The sequence below is a fragment of the Atractosteus spatula genome, chromosome 11 (assembly GCF_055471065.1).
Source record: "Atractosteus spatula isolate fAtrSpa1 chromosome 11, fAtrSpa1.hap1, whole genome shotgun sequence".
Lineage (NCBI taxonomy): Eukaryota > Metazoa > Chordata > Actinopteri > Semionotiformes > Lepisosteidae > Atractosteus > Atractosteus spatula.
Window position 1 is genome coordinate 35,965,744 of NC_142716.1, and position 15,717 is coordinate 35,981,460.

Genomic DNA, 15,717 nt, shown 5'->3' on the forward strand with positions numbered 1-15,717 from the left:
AAAAAAAAACAACTATGATGGGGATCGTGCAGTAACTTTGGTTGGTACTGTATGAAGAACAACATTTTTCTCCAGTGTTTGAGGGCATGCAGAGGGCATGCAGAGGTACCCCAGAATGCCCTGAGAAACAGTGCCCCAGTGTGTCCCCGCCAGAACAGGGGCTCCTACCTGTCTGTAACTGTAGCCCTGCAGCAGGAGGAAGTAGGGGAAGTCGAAAGGGGGGTGAATGGAGTACTGTGTGGCGTTGTCGTCGCTGCTCTCTGTCTCCTCCTTCTCGATCCGCAGACACTGGGCCTCTTTGTCCGCCTCTGGCTCCGTGTCCTCCAGCAGGAGGGGCTTGGCCTTGCGGGGGTCCTTGGACTTCACAGACAGGTCCATCTCGCTCACACTCCTCCACAGCGCCAGGCTGCTGTTGACGTTGTCGTCGATGAATGCAGAGGTGACCCGGGACCTGATTTTCTGCAGCTTGCGAGCCTGGGCGTTGATGCCTGAGAAATGAGAGAAAGGTACCAGAACTGCCATCTTTCCAACTGATGCTCTAGATTATGCGCAAGCAGTGCGTTTCATTCATTCCATTTTCAGGAAGCTGCTTAAACCTGGTAAAGGCCATGTAACTGGAGCCAAGCAGGACTACACCCTGGAGGGGAGGGGATGCCTCTAAATCGGGTATTTAAATTATTATATGCCCTCACACACACGGACAAATATAAGATACAAATTAATCGAAACACTTGGGTCTATGGGAAATGGCAGGAAACCGGAACAACCACAGAAAACCCATGTCATCATGGAGAACATACAAACTCCATACAGTTTATATGGGGGGAAGGCATCCCAGGCCAGAGTGAAGCCCAGTACTCAAGAGCTGTGAGACAGCAGCTGTAAGTACCAAACCACCCGATAGGTTCATTTTAATTATAAAGATGATATATGAAATAGCTGAAATATGTAAAAATTATAAAGATGCACAACTGCTTACAAGCCTTTTTCCGCAGAGAAGGAACTAAGACTCCTCTTGCACAGCAGTTTGAACATGAATTTGTCCAAGTTTTTCTTCATCTTCAACTTTTTTTTCCATCATGACACATTGGAAAGAAAAAAGGATCCTCTTCCCAATGTCTAAAAGGAGCCTATGATATTTTACCCTAGTAAATGTGAACGGCACTGGCCCTATAATCCTGTGGTTTACCAAACCAAGACAGAGCTTAACTTCTGTTGTGATGGTTACCAATAGCCTGTATGTTGGCTTACCATACTGCTTTACACCTGTTGTTTCCATACTACATTACTTTCCCCATGCTGCACTCTCACTTTAACATCCACTTCCATTCTCCTATCCAATCACACTCATTTGGTTTCTGTCCAGCAGAAACACCAGAGCGTTCTTGTAGGCCGTTAAGAAATGTGGTGAGAAATTCTTTACAAAAGACATTTAAAACTCCCCTGGGGATCCTAACATTAAAGACAAACTTTTCACCCCCTGCCTAGGAGAGTGCAAAAATGTACATACAGTAGCAGAACTTCTCTCAAAGCACTAATGATGATCTGCTAGTGGCTGTTCCAACCTTAATATTTTATTAGAATATATAATATAATATAATTATATAATATATAATTCTTAAATTTAGATTTTGGATAGATGTGTTAACTGAAAGTGACCTCTTTTAAACACAGTCCTGCTGACAGGAACTTCTGAGTTGCAAGACTGTCAAGAAATTTCACCTCATACAGACACAAAACTCAACTTTCAGTGTGCTTTGGACTACGTATAAAACAACACAAACTCTGCCATGTTCCAAAAAGAGTTAGCTTGCAACCAATTCAATTTCCTTCACTGTGAGGAATTCAGTCATGTTCCACAGAGTATCAACTTGTTTGAAAAATTAAACAGAACTCGAGTCATTAAAACACAAACAGATTCAAGTTCAATCCATTATATCCGCCGAGGAATTTACAGGAACCCAGCCTTCAGCCGGCCTCAGTAGGCGTTATCGGCTGTGGAAATGGGTGTTCTCGCATTGTTTTGCCAAAGACAGAGGTGCTCATTACTGCTGCTCAGCTCCTCCCCAGAAAAGTCTCACTAAACCCCACTGAACACAACAGGGGTCAGCCAAAGTCAACAGAGTGCACTTCGATGTGCAGGAAGCAAGCCTTGATGGAAAGAAAAACAAATGACAGGTTGACATTTTTCACTTCCTCGGCGAGAGTGAGAGAGTCCTGCTCTTGGGGTGGGGTCTTCAGGAGTCCTGAGCCAGCCAAACCCCTGAGCCACTCAGAAAACAAAGACAGCAGATAAAGGGAACCACTCAGGCTGTTTTCACTCTCAGAGAGCCAGCGCTCCGGTTCCTGCTGTTTATCTTAAACCTGCCAGTTTCTGCGTTCCTTTATCTTCGAAAGACCTTTGACCCCCCTCTCCTGATAGCGGGTTGGTTACCATGATGGAGATGGATATCATCACCAAATGTGACTGAAAGGACAGTGCCCCCTCTCGAAGGAAAACTGCAGAGTGCCGCTTTTAAACCAGCCGCCTCTCCCCAAAACCCATTCACGTTCTTCACCTGCCTACCCCCCCCAACCCCAAAACTGGCATATTTAGCTTGTAAAACTGAGCTCCCCCAAAGCATGAGAAAATTTTGATATTCCTTTCTCCCCTTCCTCTTCAGGGGAAATTTACAGTCAAATAAAACACCTTAAGGATCTTCTAGACTTACTGTCAAGGAGCTATCAGCAACCTCAAGAGGATTAAGTTTCAAAGTTTTCACGGTTTATATATTATATAAATATATAATTATATTATACAAATGACTCTAGACGCCAAGACGGGGTCAATTCTGGCTTTTCCATGTCAAATCCCTTTCTCAAACCATTTCTCATTCAAATTCTGTTTGTTTTTCTTAACAGAATTGGAACTGGGAATTAGTTTGAGGCAGGAACTGTAACACTGGAATTGACCCAAACACTGCTGGGTGGTCATGTCTGCGGCCCCCTCCTCCTTCAACCAGCTGTGGTCAACATGGTCAACCCAAATGGCATTGAAGAACGGATAAGAGCAGGCCTTAACAGACCAGAACGAACAAGGGGTTGCGGGAATATGGCACATGGCCATTTTGGTTGCCATTCCAGTAGCAACTACCAACCAAATATGTTGTCATGCACGGTATATCCTCCTTTCATTTCTTACCTCTCCTATGTTTCTACATTTGCGTGGCAGGGCAGGGTAACAACTGTCATATTTAGAAATTTTCCAAAACTATACTTGAGCAGGTGGGATTTTCAACAACAGCAGTCTTCAATCTACTAGGGAAATGAGCATTTAGTAATGATATTCAATGCTCTCAAAAATGAGTCAAGGAAAGCCTCAGTTTCTGTAAGTTCTCCAATTACCGAACAAGAACATATTAAATTGAATACTGATGGATACCTTTTCTCTTAGTAGGCTATTGACATAAATGTACTGAACTGCTAATGGACACACAGAGTATCTACTTGTTTGAAAAATTAAACAGAACTCGAGTCATTAAAACACAAACAGATTCAAGTTCAAACTGTCATTTGTGTCCTAGAATTTTTTTTTTATTCTTCTCATTAGAGAAGCTTCCTTAATATAAGCATTACTTCAGTGGCAATGATGTCTTTTAGCTCCAACATATTGATCTCTACCTGCTGTAAGCGTGTCTTTCTCCCTGGCAGTCTTCTCCTCCACACTGGACTTCTTCTGAATCTCGAACCGCCGGGAGAAGCCCTCCTTGGGTTTCCATAGCGACTGCAGCATGAGGGGCTTCTCATGGTCGCCCACCACTCGAAAGCACTCTGTCCTCCACTGGTGGTCCTCCCCAGTCCGTCCAATCACGTCACACAGAACATAGTCCCCAGCCTCAGCCTTGTCCAGCGAGTACCTGATAGTGCACAGATGAAGATTAAACATTCCGACGGAGAAAGTATGTCTTTACACTTGGGGCAGGTTTTTGAAATTTGGTACCTAGCCCTGTTATTGAAGTAAATTTCATGGGACCCTGCAAAAACAGATAGCCGAGATTCTTGTATCACTCTGCCACTGGCAACCAAACAAAATGGGCTCAATGACCTCCACTCAATGACAGCCTTATCTTCTTAAAAATGCTGATATGCAGTTGACTGCTTTTTCTTACACAGATCTGAGATTAATCTGAAATCCCATCTAAAACAGATTTCCTACAAACACATTCATTATATCTTAAGAAATGCATACTAAACTGGAACAAGAAGGAATTCTTTTACCCAAAGGGCTGTGAAATTCATAGAAGAGCATGTATATGAGCCCCTCAAGGACATCACTGACAATGTCCAGGGTAATCAGGTCCTGTCTGAAGACCACATCACAATGCACAGCATGTCAGGTTAGTGATGACCATGCTGTCAGATGGCTGCCACTCAGGACCCGCGTTTCAAATTGGTGTGTGAATTTCAAATTTCAAATTTCAAAATGGTGTGTGAGGAGATGCCATTTCGGGGACAACAGAGAACCAATGACAAGGTCAGCTCTATTTCCAAGAAAGCTGCACTGGCAAGACATTCAACATCATCCACCAAAGAACTGGCTTTCAAGTGTGACTCCTATTGGAATCACAGATTATTTGAGCCAGACATCAGCCAGACTATGCTGATCCATGATCATACAGGAAGGAATGACTGTCCATGTTTTCTCTGCCTTTCCTCAAAGCATCTCACCCTACCATACTTCTCACTGCCTGATGACAATGTTCAAAATATACAGAGGCTACATGCATAATAAGACTCATATTACAAGCAATTATTCTGATACTATATTTTGCTAATTAATCAAGGTAAACCTGACCTTGATTTTTTCATATATTTTAGGTATCAGATGTATAGTATGAAATATGTATACATCTGTAGAAAATATTGACTGATTTCTTTTCTTATAAACACACATTTCTAAGGGATTTGCAAATGATATATTGTTTAAATAAAACTAGTAGAATTAGAGGAAAGATGCAAACATTTTTCTATGTTACTAGATTTAACATTTTTCTATAAGTTATTATATTTAACCACTCAATTTGGATTGCTGAAGTATTGTAGATGGTGATTCATTGTGGAGCTGGAACAGAAATGGATCTGACCTCAGCTATTTTCATCAAACCAAAAAACGTAAATTTTTAGGTAAGAGAAGGTATTGTAAGTGACAGTCCAAAAAGAGAACACAGATATAACAGTACTTATAACAGAAATACAACATTATAACGCATAAAACAAAAACAGACATTTTAAAACCTTCCAAACACCTTCCATAGTGCACCAGGAGCTTTCACTGAGAGCATCAGATTTTCCCCCAACAGTGAGGTGAAGGCCAAAAATGTGGTCAGTCTGGAATTTTGCTAAATCCCAGATTGCTGAGGGATTTGGTGCTCAGTGATTCAATCAGACAAGGGAGGACACCCTTCTGCCTATTTGCTGAGTGGATGTTTTTTTTTTAGCCTCCCCCACGCAGGGGACTCATAAGTAATGAGAAAGCCCTGCTTGATATACAGCCCTCTGCCGGAATGTAATACTGTATGTCCTGAAGAGAGTGTGCATGCACAGGTTATCAGATCATACCTCATCCCATGCGAGTCAAGCAAGGACTGCATCCAGACAACTGTTGCCTTCTTCGGGAATGGTATGAGGTCAAACCACAAATCTGCTTACAATGCTCAGTGATAGAGAGCAATAATTTACACAGGGCTTTTTAAAACCTCTAAGCTCTCAACAAACAGAGGACTGCTTCCCCCTCCAGCTCTATTATCCTGCACTTACATTTAGAGAACACAATGTTTCTATAGCATCACTGATATACTACTTACATGTACCTATGTGATTTGTAAACTCAACTGAAAACAGCAATGCAATGGTGTTCACTGTGGTTTGAAAGCCAGTTGCATTTAATCTTCCCCTACAGGATTCAGAACAGCTTAAGGAATAACACACATGTCCAGAAAACTAAACAGAATGGAATGCTGTAGGTCACACACTGCAGTTGGTGAGAATGCTGAATTTAATAACAATACAGTTAACCTACTACTGTATATATGTTTTTTTTAAATCAGTATTTTTTTTCCATCCACAAATGTCAACAAGCAAACTAGCCAGATTCACATCCTGCTTCCTTCACACAAGCATGGAAAGTTTCAAGGTTTTTCAGTTGAACCTCAGTTGAAGAGCATCGGTTACCTCTTCTCCATAACAACATTCTCTCTTCACATACCTGCACTCTTTACAATTTTACATTTGTGTACAGAAAAGCAGGAAGGAAGACGTCAGTTCCTGCATAAGCCCTTTCCCAAACAGCTACGGTGAGCTCCTGTCTGCTACTCTACAAACAGCAGCCCTCACCTCTCCAGGGCCTCCTTCACCAGCTCCTTGGCGCTGGAGCGCGGAGTGGCCAGCACGCTCTTGTAGTTCGCGCCTTGGCTGATCTCGTTGCCAAAGATCTTCAGGACGCCGGGGGCGGACACCTGCATGGAGAGCTCCGCTGGGTCGTCCGTCACCTGGATCCCACCCATGACTGCCGAGTCCCCCACTCTCTGGCTGTCCTTCAGGTAGGGGCTCCGGCTGAACACCGTCGACAGCCGGTTGTTGTGCCTTCGGATCTTGTTTTTGGCTGGCTGCCTCACTCCCACGCTTTCAGCCGAGCGGGTGGTGATGCTGGAAGAATTTGACCTTCGGCAGAGACGGGAGAAACAAGTGAGAGCTCGGAGGCACAGGAATCAGCTCACACAGAGACACCGGCCCTGTACCCCGAACCAACATTGCCACCCGTGGGAATACTCCTAGCTGAAAAGCAAAACCCAGTCTCCAACTTCAGAAGTGAAAATTAAGATGCACAACTGAGATCTGGGAGATCTTCTTTATGTGGACAGTTGAGGGTGTCTAGACTAAATAAACCAACACATCCTTCAAGAAATGACGCCTCTCTGGGGTCATTAAATAAATGACCAAAATAGGCTAAGGATCTCTACACCTTTGTAAAAGGTGTCCAAAAGCTTAGAATCTAACAGCTGTCACAGAAAATTTCCTCCTAGGTCTGTTACTGTTAAACCCTGAAGCCAACGGGTTCTCTTTACACACTGAGACAGGAAATGAATTGCCTTAGGAGTACATGACCATGAAGAAGCTGTGTAAACAAAGTGTTACCAGGGAGAGATACAAAACATAGACAACCTCTTCAATACTGGATCTATAAAACAATTAGAAAAAACGGGGCTGGATGAGTTAAAACAGACTGTTTTACCTGGGAGTGAACGAACAGAAGGATCGTCTTTACATAAAAGATTGTGGCAATCTCGAACAGCCTACCCACTCATATTGAAGAAGATACCCTGGCTTCTTTCAAGAAACAACGAGATCCTCTGCTTATTTAGCTTCTATCTACCAAACTGGCTAGATGTATTGAATGGTTTCCTTTCATCTGTATCTTTTCTTATTTTCAGATCTTTTATAACAAGGGACTCTTAGAAACAACAAGAAATTTTTCAGCCCCTGTCCAGTTGGGTGTCAAACACAACCATACACAGTGGATCTGCTCTGACAACTTTATTCTCATTGTGTTTCTACCAAAATACAGACAATCAATCCTTTTGGAACTAAACGGTCTCTTTATCAGCCCTGAATAGTGTTTTTGTAGACTGTGGCAACGATTCTTTGTAAGATAAACAGAGTTGGTTGGAAAGGTCGGATATTTTCCAAATTTGTTCAGGGAAGGAGGAACGAGAAGTCCCAGGCTTTATAGACAACCAGAAAAATTAACCTAAGGGTCTGTCAGCCTGGGCCTGCGATAAACACAACTTTTCAAAGATGTGCTTCTGTATGAATCTCAATACTTGCAAAAAAAAACAGGGTGAGGAGAGCTCTCATGGAATAAAATGTTAATGTTAAAGGAACTGCAACACAAGTAATTGACCAAAAATATTATATAATTAATAACTTAAATGTGACATTGACAAAAAATATTATAAAACATAAAACATGCTTAGCTTCGCTGTAACCACTGTAACCTCCAGAAACACTAAGGCCAATGACAAAATAAATAACAAATTAACTTTGGCCTCAGGTTTACTTTTCTTTAAAAAAATAAAATGATACAATTTATATATGCATTACTATGTGAAGGTTTTTAGTCTAATACATAAGAAAACTAAAAACTAAAACTTTGTCTTCACATCTTCATTCAATGCAAGCACACCTTGATTATAAAGAAAATTTTATCCAAATAATTCACCTTATTCAAATATGCCTTTTTTTACTGATCGTTAGAAAAAAATCACACTACACTTATATATTTAAATATAATATGCAGATTCAAGATATAGATTAATCTTTTTGACATAAATTTATTTTAATTGATCATTCATGACTGATCCTGATATACTCTAGTGAGTCAAAAGCATTAACACTAAATCATCTCATGAGATACTGAACACAAATCATGAAGAGATTCAACCTGTTGAATGTCAGCAAAGAAAAATACAAAAAGGATCCACTCTGCAATGGTAATCAAGAGTGCTACTCTGTGTGCTATGATGTTGGAAGCTGGACTAGGCCCAAGAACAGTCACTCATTGTCCAGTGCATTCACAGCCAGCAATTCCTAACCTGGCAAGACATCTCAGTCAAACAGACTGTCAAAGATCTGGGAGACCACAAGTCCTGCCATTTCAAGAAAACTGACACTCTGTCATGTTCCATCTTGAGACTGTAATTGGACAGCCAGTCGTACTGCATCAGAAAAGGCAGGCTGCAACAAGCAATTGATGGAACCTGAGAGCACAACACTACATTGATCACATCCTAGAAACTCACTTGCCACCCTTGTTGTGGGCTTCTTCTGATTGTACAAAAAGAGAGCAGGAGAGTGCACATCCTCATGCTGCTGACTGATAATGGCTTTCTGACGAGGTGAGAATGTGAAGATGGGGATCCCCAGCTTGCCACATTTGAGCTTCTTTGAGCTTTTGTAGGATAAGCTGGGAGGGGGTGGCATCTGGGGCTCAGAGACCAGGGAACAGGTACACTCTAGTCATGGCTGTACAAGAGAAATCGTACAGAATCCCAAGACAGGATCTAAAACCTGTGTTTCACACAGCATGTATTTCTTCTGATTGCAGCCAGGCATTTACAAATATAGTGATCATTATATATGTTTTATTATATACTCAGAACAGAAACTAAGAGCGTGAATGTCTATTCTTTTCCTTGAAGAACCAGTGAAAAACTTCAAGGGACGCTTTTAAAATGATTCTGTTATAAACTCTCGTTGAATAGTTTTCTGTGTTTCTTACAAGATATTCAGAAGATTAGGGAGATTGCAAAAGGCCAATTATGTTGGGCTCAGTTATCTATCAGGACAGCACTAACATTAAACCTAAGACAGCACATGTATAAATTTATATATAAATGTATTATGTTTAAGGTATAGATGCACATATATATACAGCAAATGTGATATTATAATGCTGGGAGATTTCAATTTTCCATTGGGATATTGTGACGGGGAATAAGTCAATGAGTGCTTCTTAACCCTGTCTGTAAAGGTTCCTACGGAGGAAAATGTTGTTATTCATTATCAAACAACCAGCATATAAAAGTAAGAGATGTGATAGAACCAAATGGAACTGGGAAAATGTGAAAATATTAATAATTATAATTTTAGATAATCAGATTATAAGGAACAAGGTAGAGCTTACAGATGGTGAAGTGGGAACAGAAAGATTCAGTGTCAAACAAGGATAATTATACTACAGGGAAAAAAAGTTCAAGGGTCAAAACAAGTCTAGGAAAAGTCCAAGTCTTGGATAATATTGCTTAAAGGGTTTATTAATAGCATATAAAAATATGAAGAAAGAAAGAGCTCTACTGGTCATGTAAAAGGGTCCAAAAAGATTTAAAAAGTGTATGCTGGGCTTCAGGCACAGCCCATCGCAAAAGATATTGTAATTGCCAAGAGGGAGAAAGAATACAATGTTGAAACACAGACAAAAAATACTGCAAAGATTTTTTTTCAAACCTAAAAGGTTTAATTACTTTATGAGCTAATGTGGGATTAGTCACAGAACATAAAAAATTAAATTAAACATAATTACGATTTACTTCATATCAATTTTAACAATAGAATAAATCAATAATTTGTATTATAGAAGAAGCTTCATCAGCGTTCGGTAACATAAGTATTTAAGTATACTTGACAGGTTGTCAAGTCTGGATCATCTTAAAAGTAACAAATCAGAGGTCTGATAGTATTTTCCCAGTCAACCTGAAGGAAATGAGGAGGTTATCCATACAGTAGATCCCTGGCTAGCATAGTTCTGCGTTCACGTAGAATGGGAGCTATACTCACAAGCTGGAGAATTGCAAATGTAACACCAATTCATAAAACATAGGGGGTCAAAACTAAACCAGGAAACTATAGACCAAACACTTACTTCCGTTACTTGTAAAGTTGTAGAAACAATAGCTAGAGATAAACTACAAGAATACTTACCAAACAATGGCTTTTTAAGACAGAGTCATCTTGGATTTGGAAAAGGGAAAATCTTGCTTAAATTACCAATATTCTTTGAACAAGTAACAATTACAGTTGATACCACTGATCTATACAATGTGATCATTGTAGACTTCCAGTACAGTTTTAGTAGGTTGATTCTCAAAATAAGAGCCATAGAAATCCTGGGCAATGCATGCATACGGATGAAGAACTGGTTAACAAAAAGAAAACAGCATGTCATCGTAAGGGCCCTAACCTCTAATTGAGTATGTGTACTGTATGCTGTGGTGTACCACAGTGATCCGTTTTAGACTCACTGCTCTTCCTTACATACATCAACAATTTAGATTATAATTATCTAGTTAGCAAACTCGATAGACTTGAAAAGGATACAGAAATAGGGGGAATGAAACAATAGCATGTGTGTCAACACTGTGGATTGGGATGGGCAGATGACATTTAACACAGAGGAGCTCAAAGTGGTCCACGTAGGAAGTAGGAATGAATACCAAACCATAAAGATCTGTCTGTTTATACGGATTTTTCTACTAGTACTCTATGTACTTTTCAAGAAGTTGTGGGGAGGCAATGAAAAAGCAGACAGAATGCAAAAGGTATGAAATTTAAATCCAGAAGAGTTATGTTTACATTTTACAATGCACTATTAGAACATCGGGACCTAGAACAAGGAGATTTTGAGGAGACTTGATCCAATCACACAAAATTCTCAAAGGGTATAACAACTCATATTGACTGCCCATGTACAGTAATTGAATTCTCTGTGATATAATTATTTATTAAATAACAAGCAATGTGTCTTTTCATTCAAATTAAAGAGGAATGAATAACACTCAAGGTTATTATAATAGTAAAAAATGTTGGTGGAGGATTTGAAATTGCTGAATCTTTATAACATCCATACACTAACTCCTTTGAAGGTCTTTGTTAAGATTATTTCACACCAGTTAATAAATATTTCTGACAAGGAGCACCCTGCGATTTTTTTTTTATGGTAGCCTTTAAAGAGCATGCAGTTGCTGAGAATTATGGGTATGAATATTAATAAGCTCATATCACACTGTCGCCCTAATAAGGGTGAAACAGCTGTCCATGACTGCTCACTTTGACCCTTAGCCGTAGAAGGTAGAGTAACAATGAGATGTTATAAAATGGTGTCATCTCCCAAGTATTGTTATATAGCATGGGTTAGTGTAAACATATACATATGAATTACATATACAATAAATACATACAGTATATAAATGTCATTAAATACCTCAAATTGAGGCAAAGTGGAATTCCTTTCTCTCTTATGTTACGTCAAGCTGAGACAGCCCATACAGTATGTGACCCTTGATGGAGTAACTGGTTTTAAATGAACAGAATACTCAGACTTCACTACAGTAAGGGCCCTGTCTTGAAAGGTAAACTGTGCTACAGAACAATTGTAATGTTCAGGGTGGATACTGCTGCTGTGTATGGAAGAAATAAAGCTTTAGTAGCACAATATACAGTAGGTTTGCTGACACCCTGCCTGCCACAAGATTTTCATTACTATAGGAGAGAGGTGGAGTTTGCAACTAAGGAAACAAGAAGAGCTCTTTAGCCTTCAGGTAGTCCTGTAACTGCACTCTATAATTGTCTGTGCTATTTCAGCAACACAGTGTCACAGGATTAAAATGAGAAAACACCTGCTTGTGATAATTTGAGCTGTGATTTGGTGCTATTCAAAGGTGCTGTACATTCAGCTCCATGTAGCATCACTTAGATATACCTCAGTTGTGGCTCTACAAGGCTTTAATGGGTTTAGATCAATATTCAGGTCGTTGAAAAGACCAGCTGGATTGAAAACACAGACACACTGGGACCCCAAAACCAGGACTGAGGACCCCTGCTTTAATCTGAAAATCAGCGATGTCCACCACTGTGCAGTGTGTCAATAACTGCAGTTAAGATGTCAAGCAGACATCTAAAAGCTACTGTATAACCTTTTATTTTTACTGTGAATCATATGGTATTATTCTGGCACACTTTTTTTTCTCAATCTAGGGGAAATACTGAAGATAAAAATATCCTGTTGTCTGCTTTTTAATCTTTATCTTCAGGTGGTCTTGAAAATTCTTTAGATTACCATGTGAAATTGCCATCAGTCAAGACAGTTCTTTAAAAGACGCTCTCTGGCCAGGATTTGAGGAGATGCTTCATGCAGTAAAAATGTGATAAAAACCGAGTTCAAAGTGATTTCAGTGCAAAATGACACAGAGCCAAACTACAATCTCCACCAATTTTGTTAATATATTCTACCAACAGCTGGACATGAGATAGTGTGGTGCTACTGATAAGAAGCATCTTTCATGCTACAGTGATACATGTACGTTATGTAGGGTAATACATATTATCAACATATTGAAAGGTTAAGAGGAACAACGCCAAAGCTCAGATAAACTAACAGTTGATTCCTTTCATTTTTGCTTTTCTGACTGGATCTCCGCGTACAGTAAATCATCAGATCACCGTGTAGCACAGCAGATTGGAAAGGACACCCCGTCAATGCACGTGCCCTCCACAGCCGTTACCCTAACTAACCGGATTGCAGCTACATCGCCGTCCACACCACACGCGAGACAGATTGCGGCACTCCAGTAATCTCCGTGGGCGGCAGGGCCTGACAGCACTTCTGATCTGAAGCTCTTTCAATCCTCTGAGCAAAGGGCTCCGTTAATCCTCTTGAGCTGTCAAGGTTATTTACAGCTAAACGACGGATGCCACCTTCTATCAGGCACTCCGAATTTTACTCAATGTGGGGGCTTGGTGTTCTAAGCCAGTTTAATTATATATTTCTGATAACTTCACTACATACCCCCAAAGACAACCACGCTAGCAAAGAGCAATTTTACAGAACTTCAGACTTAAGACGAACACTTTACGCTTAAACAGAAATTGCCACAACCACAGTTTAACAAAAAATGTCTTTGGTTTGGAATTTTGCTGTGGACAAATCTTTCAAAAGATTACTAGCACTACATCTACGTCAATTATATCTTAAAAATAACATGTACAAGTCCCATACTGTACTTATCTAAAATGTAGATCTGTCATGTTCTTAAGTTGGCAGAAGTCCGTGGCTCCTGCCTATACTAACCCATAAGTTACTGTATCTATTAATTATTTTGTGTTTACGTCAGTCAGGTCTGGTGAATGTTTCACAAGTGAGCCGTCACGATTTTACGACGTGTTAGGGTTTATGATATAATGGTGTGCTAGAATAGATTTATCTCCCAAGCTCACCAGACGTCCTGGACTTTCCTCGCGGGAGAGTAAAAGGACAACAGCACAGCTCTTCTCCGGTTCCTCAGCAGGATGAACACGCGTGCCCGATTCCCTCCCCCGTATTTAAATAAATACCTGGACAGGTGGGGCCGGCTGTCACAACAAACGTACTGTATGACGCCTATGACACAGCGGCCAGGAGTTACCAATCAACATGATCTCCCTCGCCCATACTTTAAAAAGCAAAATTAAAAAAAAAAACACAGACGTATATGCTTTTATCTAAGTATTTCCAATAGGAAAACTAACGCTAATAGTTTTTTTTCTCGCTAGTGTTTTCAAACCCAAGGAACTGAACTTGCCCTTATAGTAAACTAGACATCCCTAAAGTAAAATTCACAAAGCAATAAAAACACACCACAATCCCCACGAGAAATATGGGCATATAACTCGGCAAAGTTGTTGAACGAGTGAGCGCACTATTAGAATAAAGTTGTTGAACACATCATGGAATAAGCACGAACTATATTTTTTCATTGTCATAGGATTAGCTAAAAGACGCTGTAAGATTTCGGCGATTGATCCCTTCAACTTGATCCATCAGACTCGAAGTATAAACGACTACGAACTAAAAGCAAAACTGAAATTCCCCCTTGCTCCCCAAGTACAGCAGGTGAACAGGCCACCCCCGCCCGTGTGAATCTGTTCAAACCAAGAGGTACAGTACATGAGAAGAGGGAAAAGGCGCAGGTGCGTATTAACCCGTTACTTACTGCACGGATCCATTGCTGGGTTTCCGGCCCAGTTTAGCTAAGCGTCTCTTTGGCGAGCTGATCAGCAAGCCCACGGGGAAGTTTAAAGCCTGCTTGGCTACGTGATTACTTCGCTCTTCTGAAATCATTTTGACTCCTTTTTTGTTTTCTACGTGCTCTCCCGTGTCTCTCAGAGTGTCCCCGACTGGAGCTGCAAGTCTCTTTTTCGCATTCCAGATGAAGTTCTGGAGTCTCTAGCTGTAAAGAGAGGACTGGATTTGCGAGCAACTACGTCCTTGATTCTTTTGGGTGCCAAGTGCTTTTTTATTAATCCACAAGCACACAACGATCCTGTTTCCTGTCACTATGAATTGGCGCTCAGTGCCCCTCAGTGCGGAGACTCTCCCTGTGGCTGGCTCGGAGTAACAGGTCCGAGATGAAGAAACAGGCAATCTCCTGGGCAGAGACTGACGATTTTCAGCTTTTCAGTCATGCCACACACTCCTCGATTTTCACATTGGAAAAAGGGAGAAAGTCCACCCCAATACGCAGGGTTTCAGATGACTCGTCTGAAATCAGGTGTTCACCTCATTTCTCCAATATCGTGCTTCGAAAAGAAAAACGGATCAAAACACCGGTATAAAAAAAGCCTAATGACTTTTTAAATTCTTTTGTAGCCCCATTTCTTAATTGCTATTCATATGACTAATGTCACAGAGAGGAACCTTAGTCAAGTCCAGAAAAAACTGTGATTTCACACAGATGAATCAAGTACATATTGAGGAAAAAGTCCCAAACGAGAGAGGTTCTTCGATATCGAAATCCCGCTAGGTAGCTCACAATTCGGCAACCAGATTTCAGAGCTAGCGTTCAACTTCACCCATCTCTGTGCGCTCAAGTGTCGGTGCCACAGAGCTCAGTGCGTCGTCAGAGGACAAACACAAAAAGTTGTATTGAATTCCTCCCTTACGTCATCGCTAACTGCAGGATTGGGAGAAACTTCCCCTTCGGACAAGGAAGGGAGGATCGTACTCTTGCTTGTTTGTGTTAAACCGTAAGAGGTTTGTTTCTGTTCAGATATGAGGGCCGCCTGATTTCCTCTTGTGTTTTCACACGCTTGCTTTGCAACTGCTTATAATTACGAAATGGCTAGTCCGCTGATAAATCGATTAAGGAA

At 40.7% G+C, this 15,717-nt stretch overlaps 1 protein-coding gene across 1 annotated transcript in view; it reads right to left on the minus strand.

Annotated features, from left to right (window-relative positions):
- The window catches only part of radil2b (Ras association and DIL domains 2b), a 61,304-nt gene extending 45,843 nt beyond the window's left edge, over positions 1-15,461 (minus strand). The window contains exons 1-4 of the mRNA XM_088927452.1: positions 14,562-15,461; positions 6,373-6,699; positions 3,661-3,896; positions 169-488 (exon numbers count right to left, since the gene is read on the minus strand). Of these exons, the coding sequence (XP_088783578.1) occupies positions 169-488; positions 3,661-3,896; positions 6,373-6,699; positions 14,562-14,689 (1,011 nt within the window). The 5' untranslated portion in view covers positions 14,690-15,461. The remainder of the gene's footprint in view (positions 1-168; positions 489-3,660; positions 3,897-6,372; positions 6,700-14,561) is intronic.
- Between the last annotated feature and the right edge of the window lie 256 nt (positions 15,462-15,717).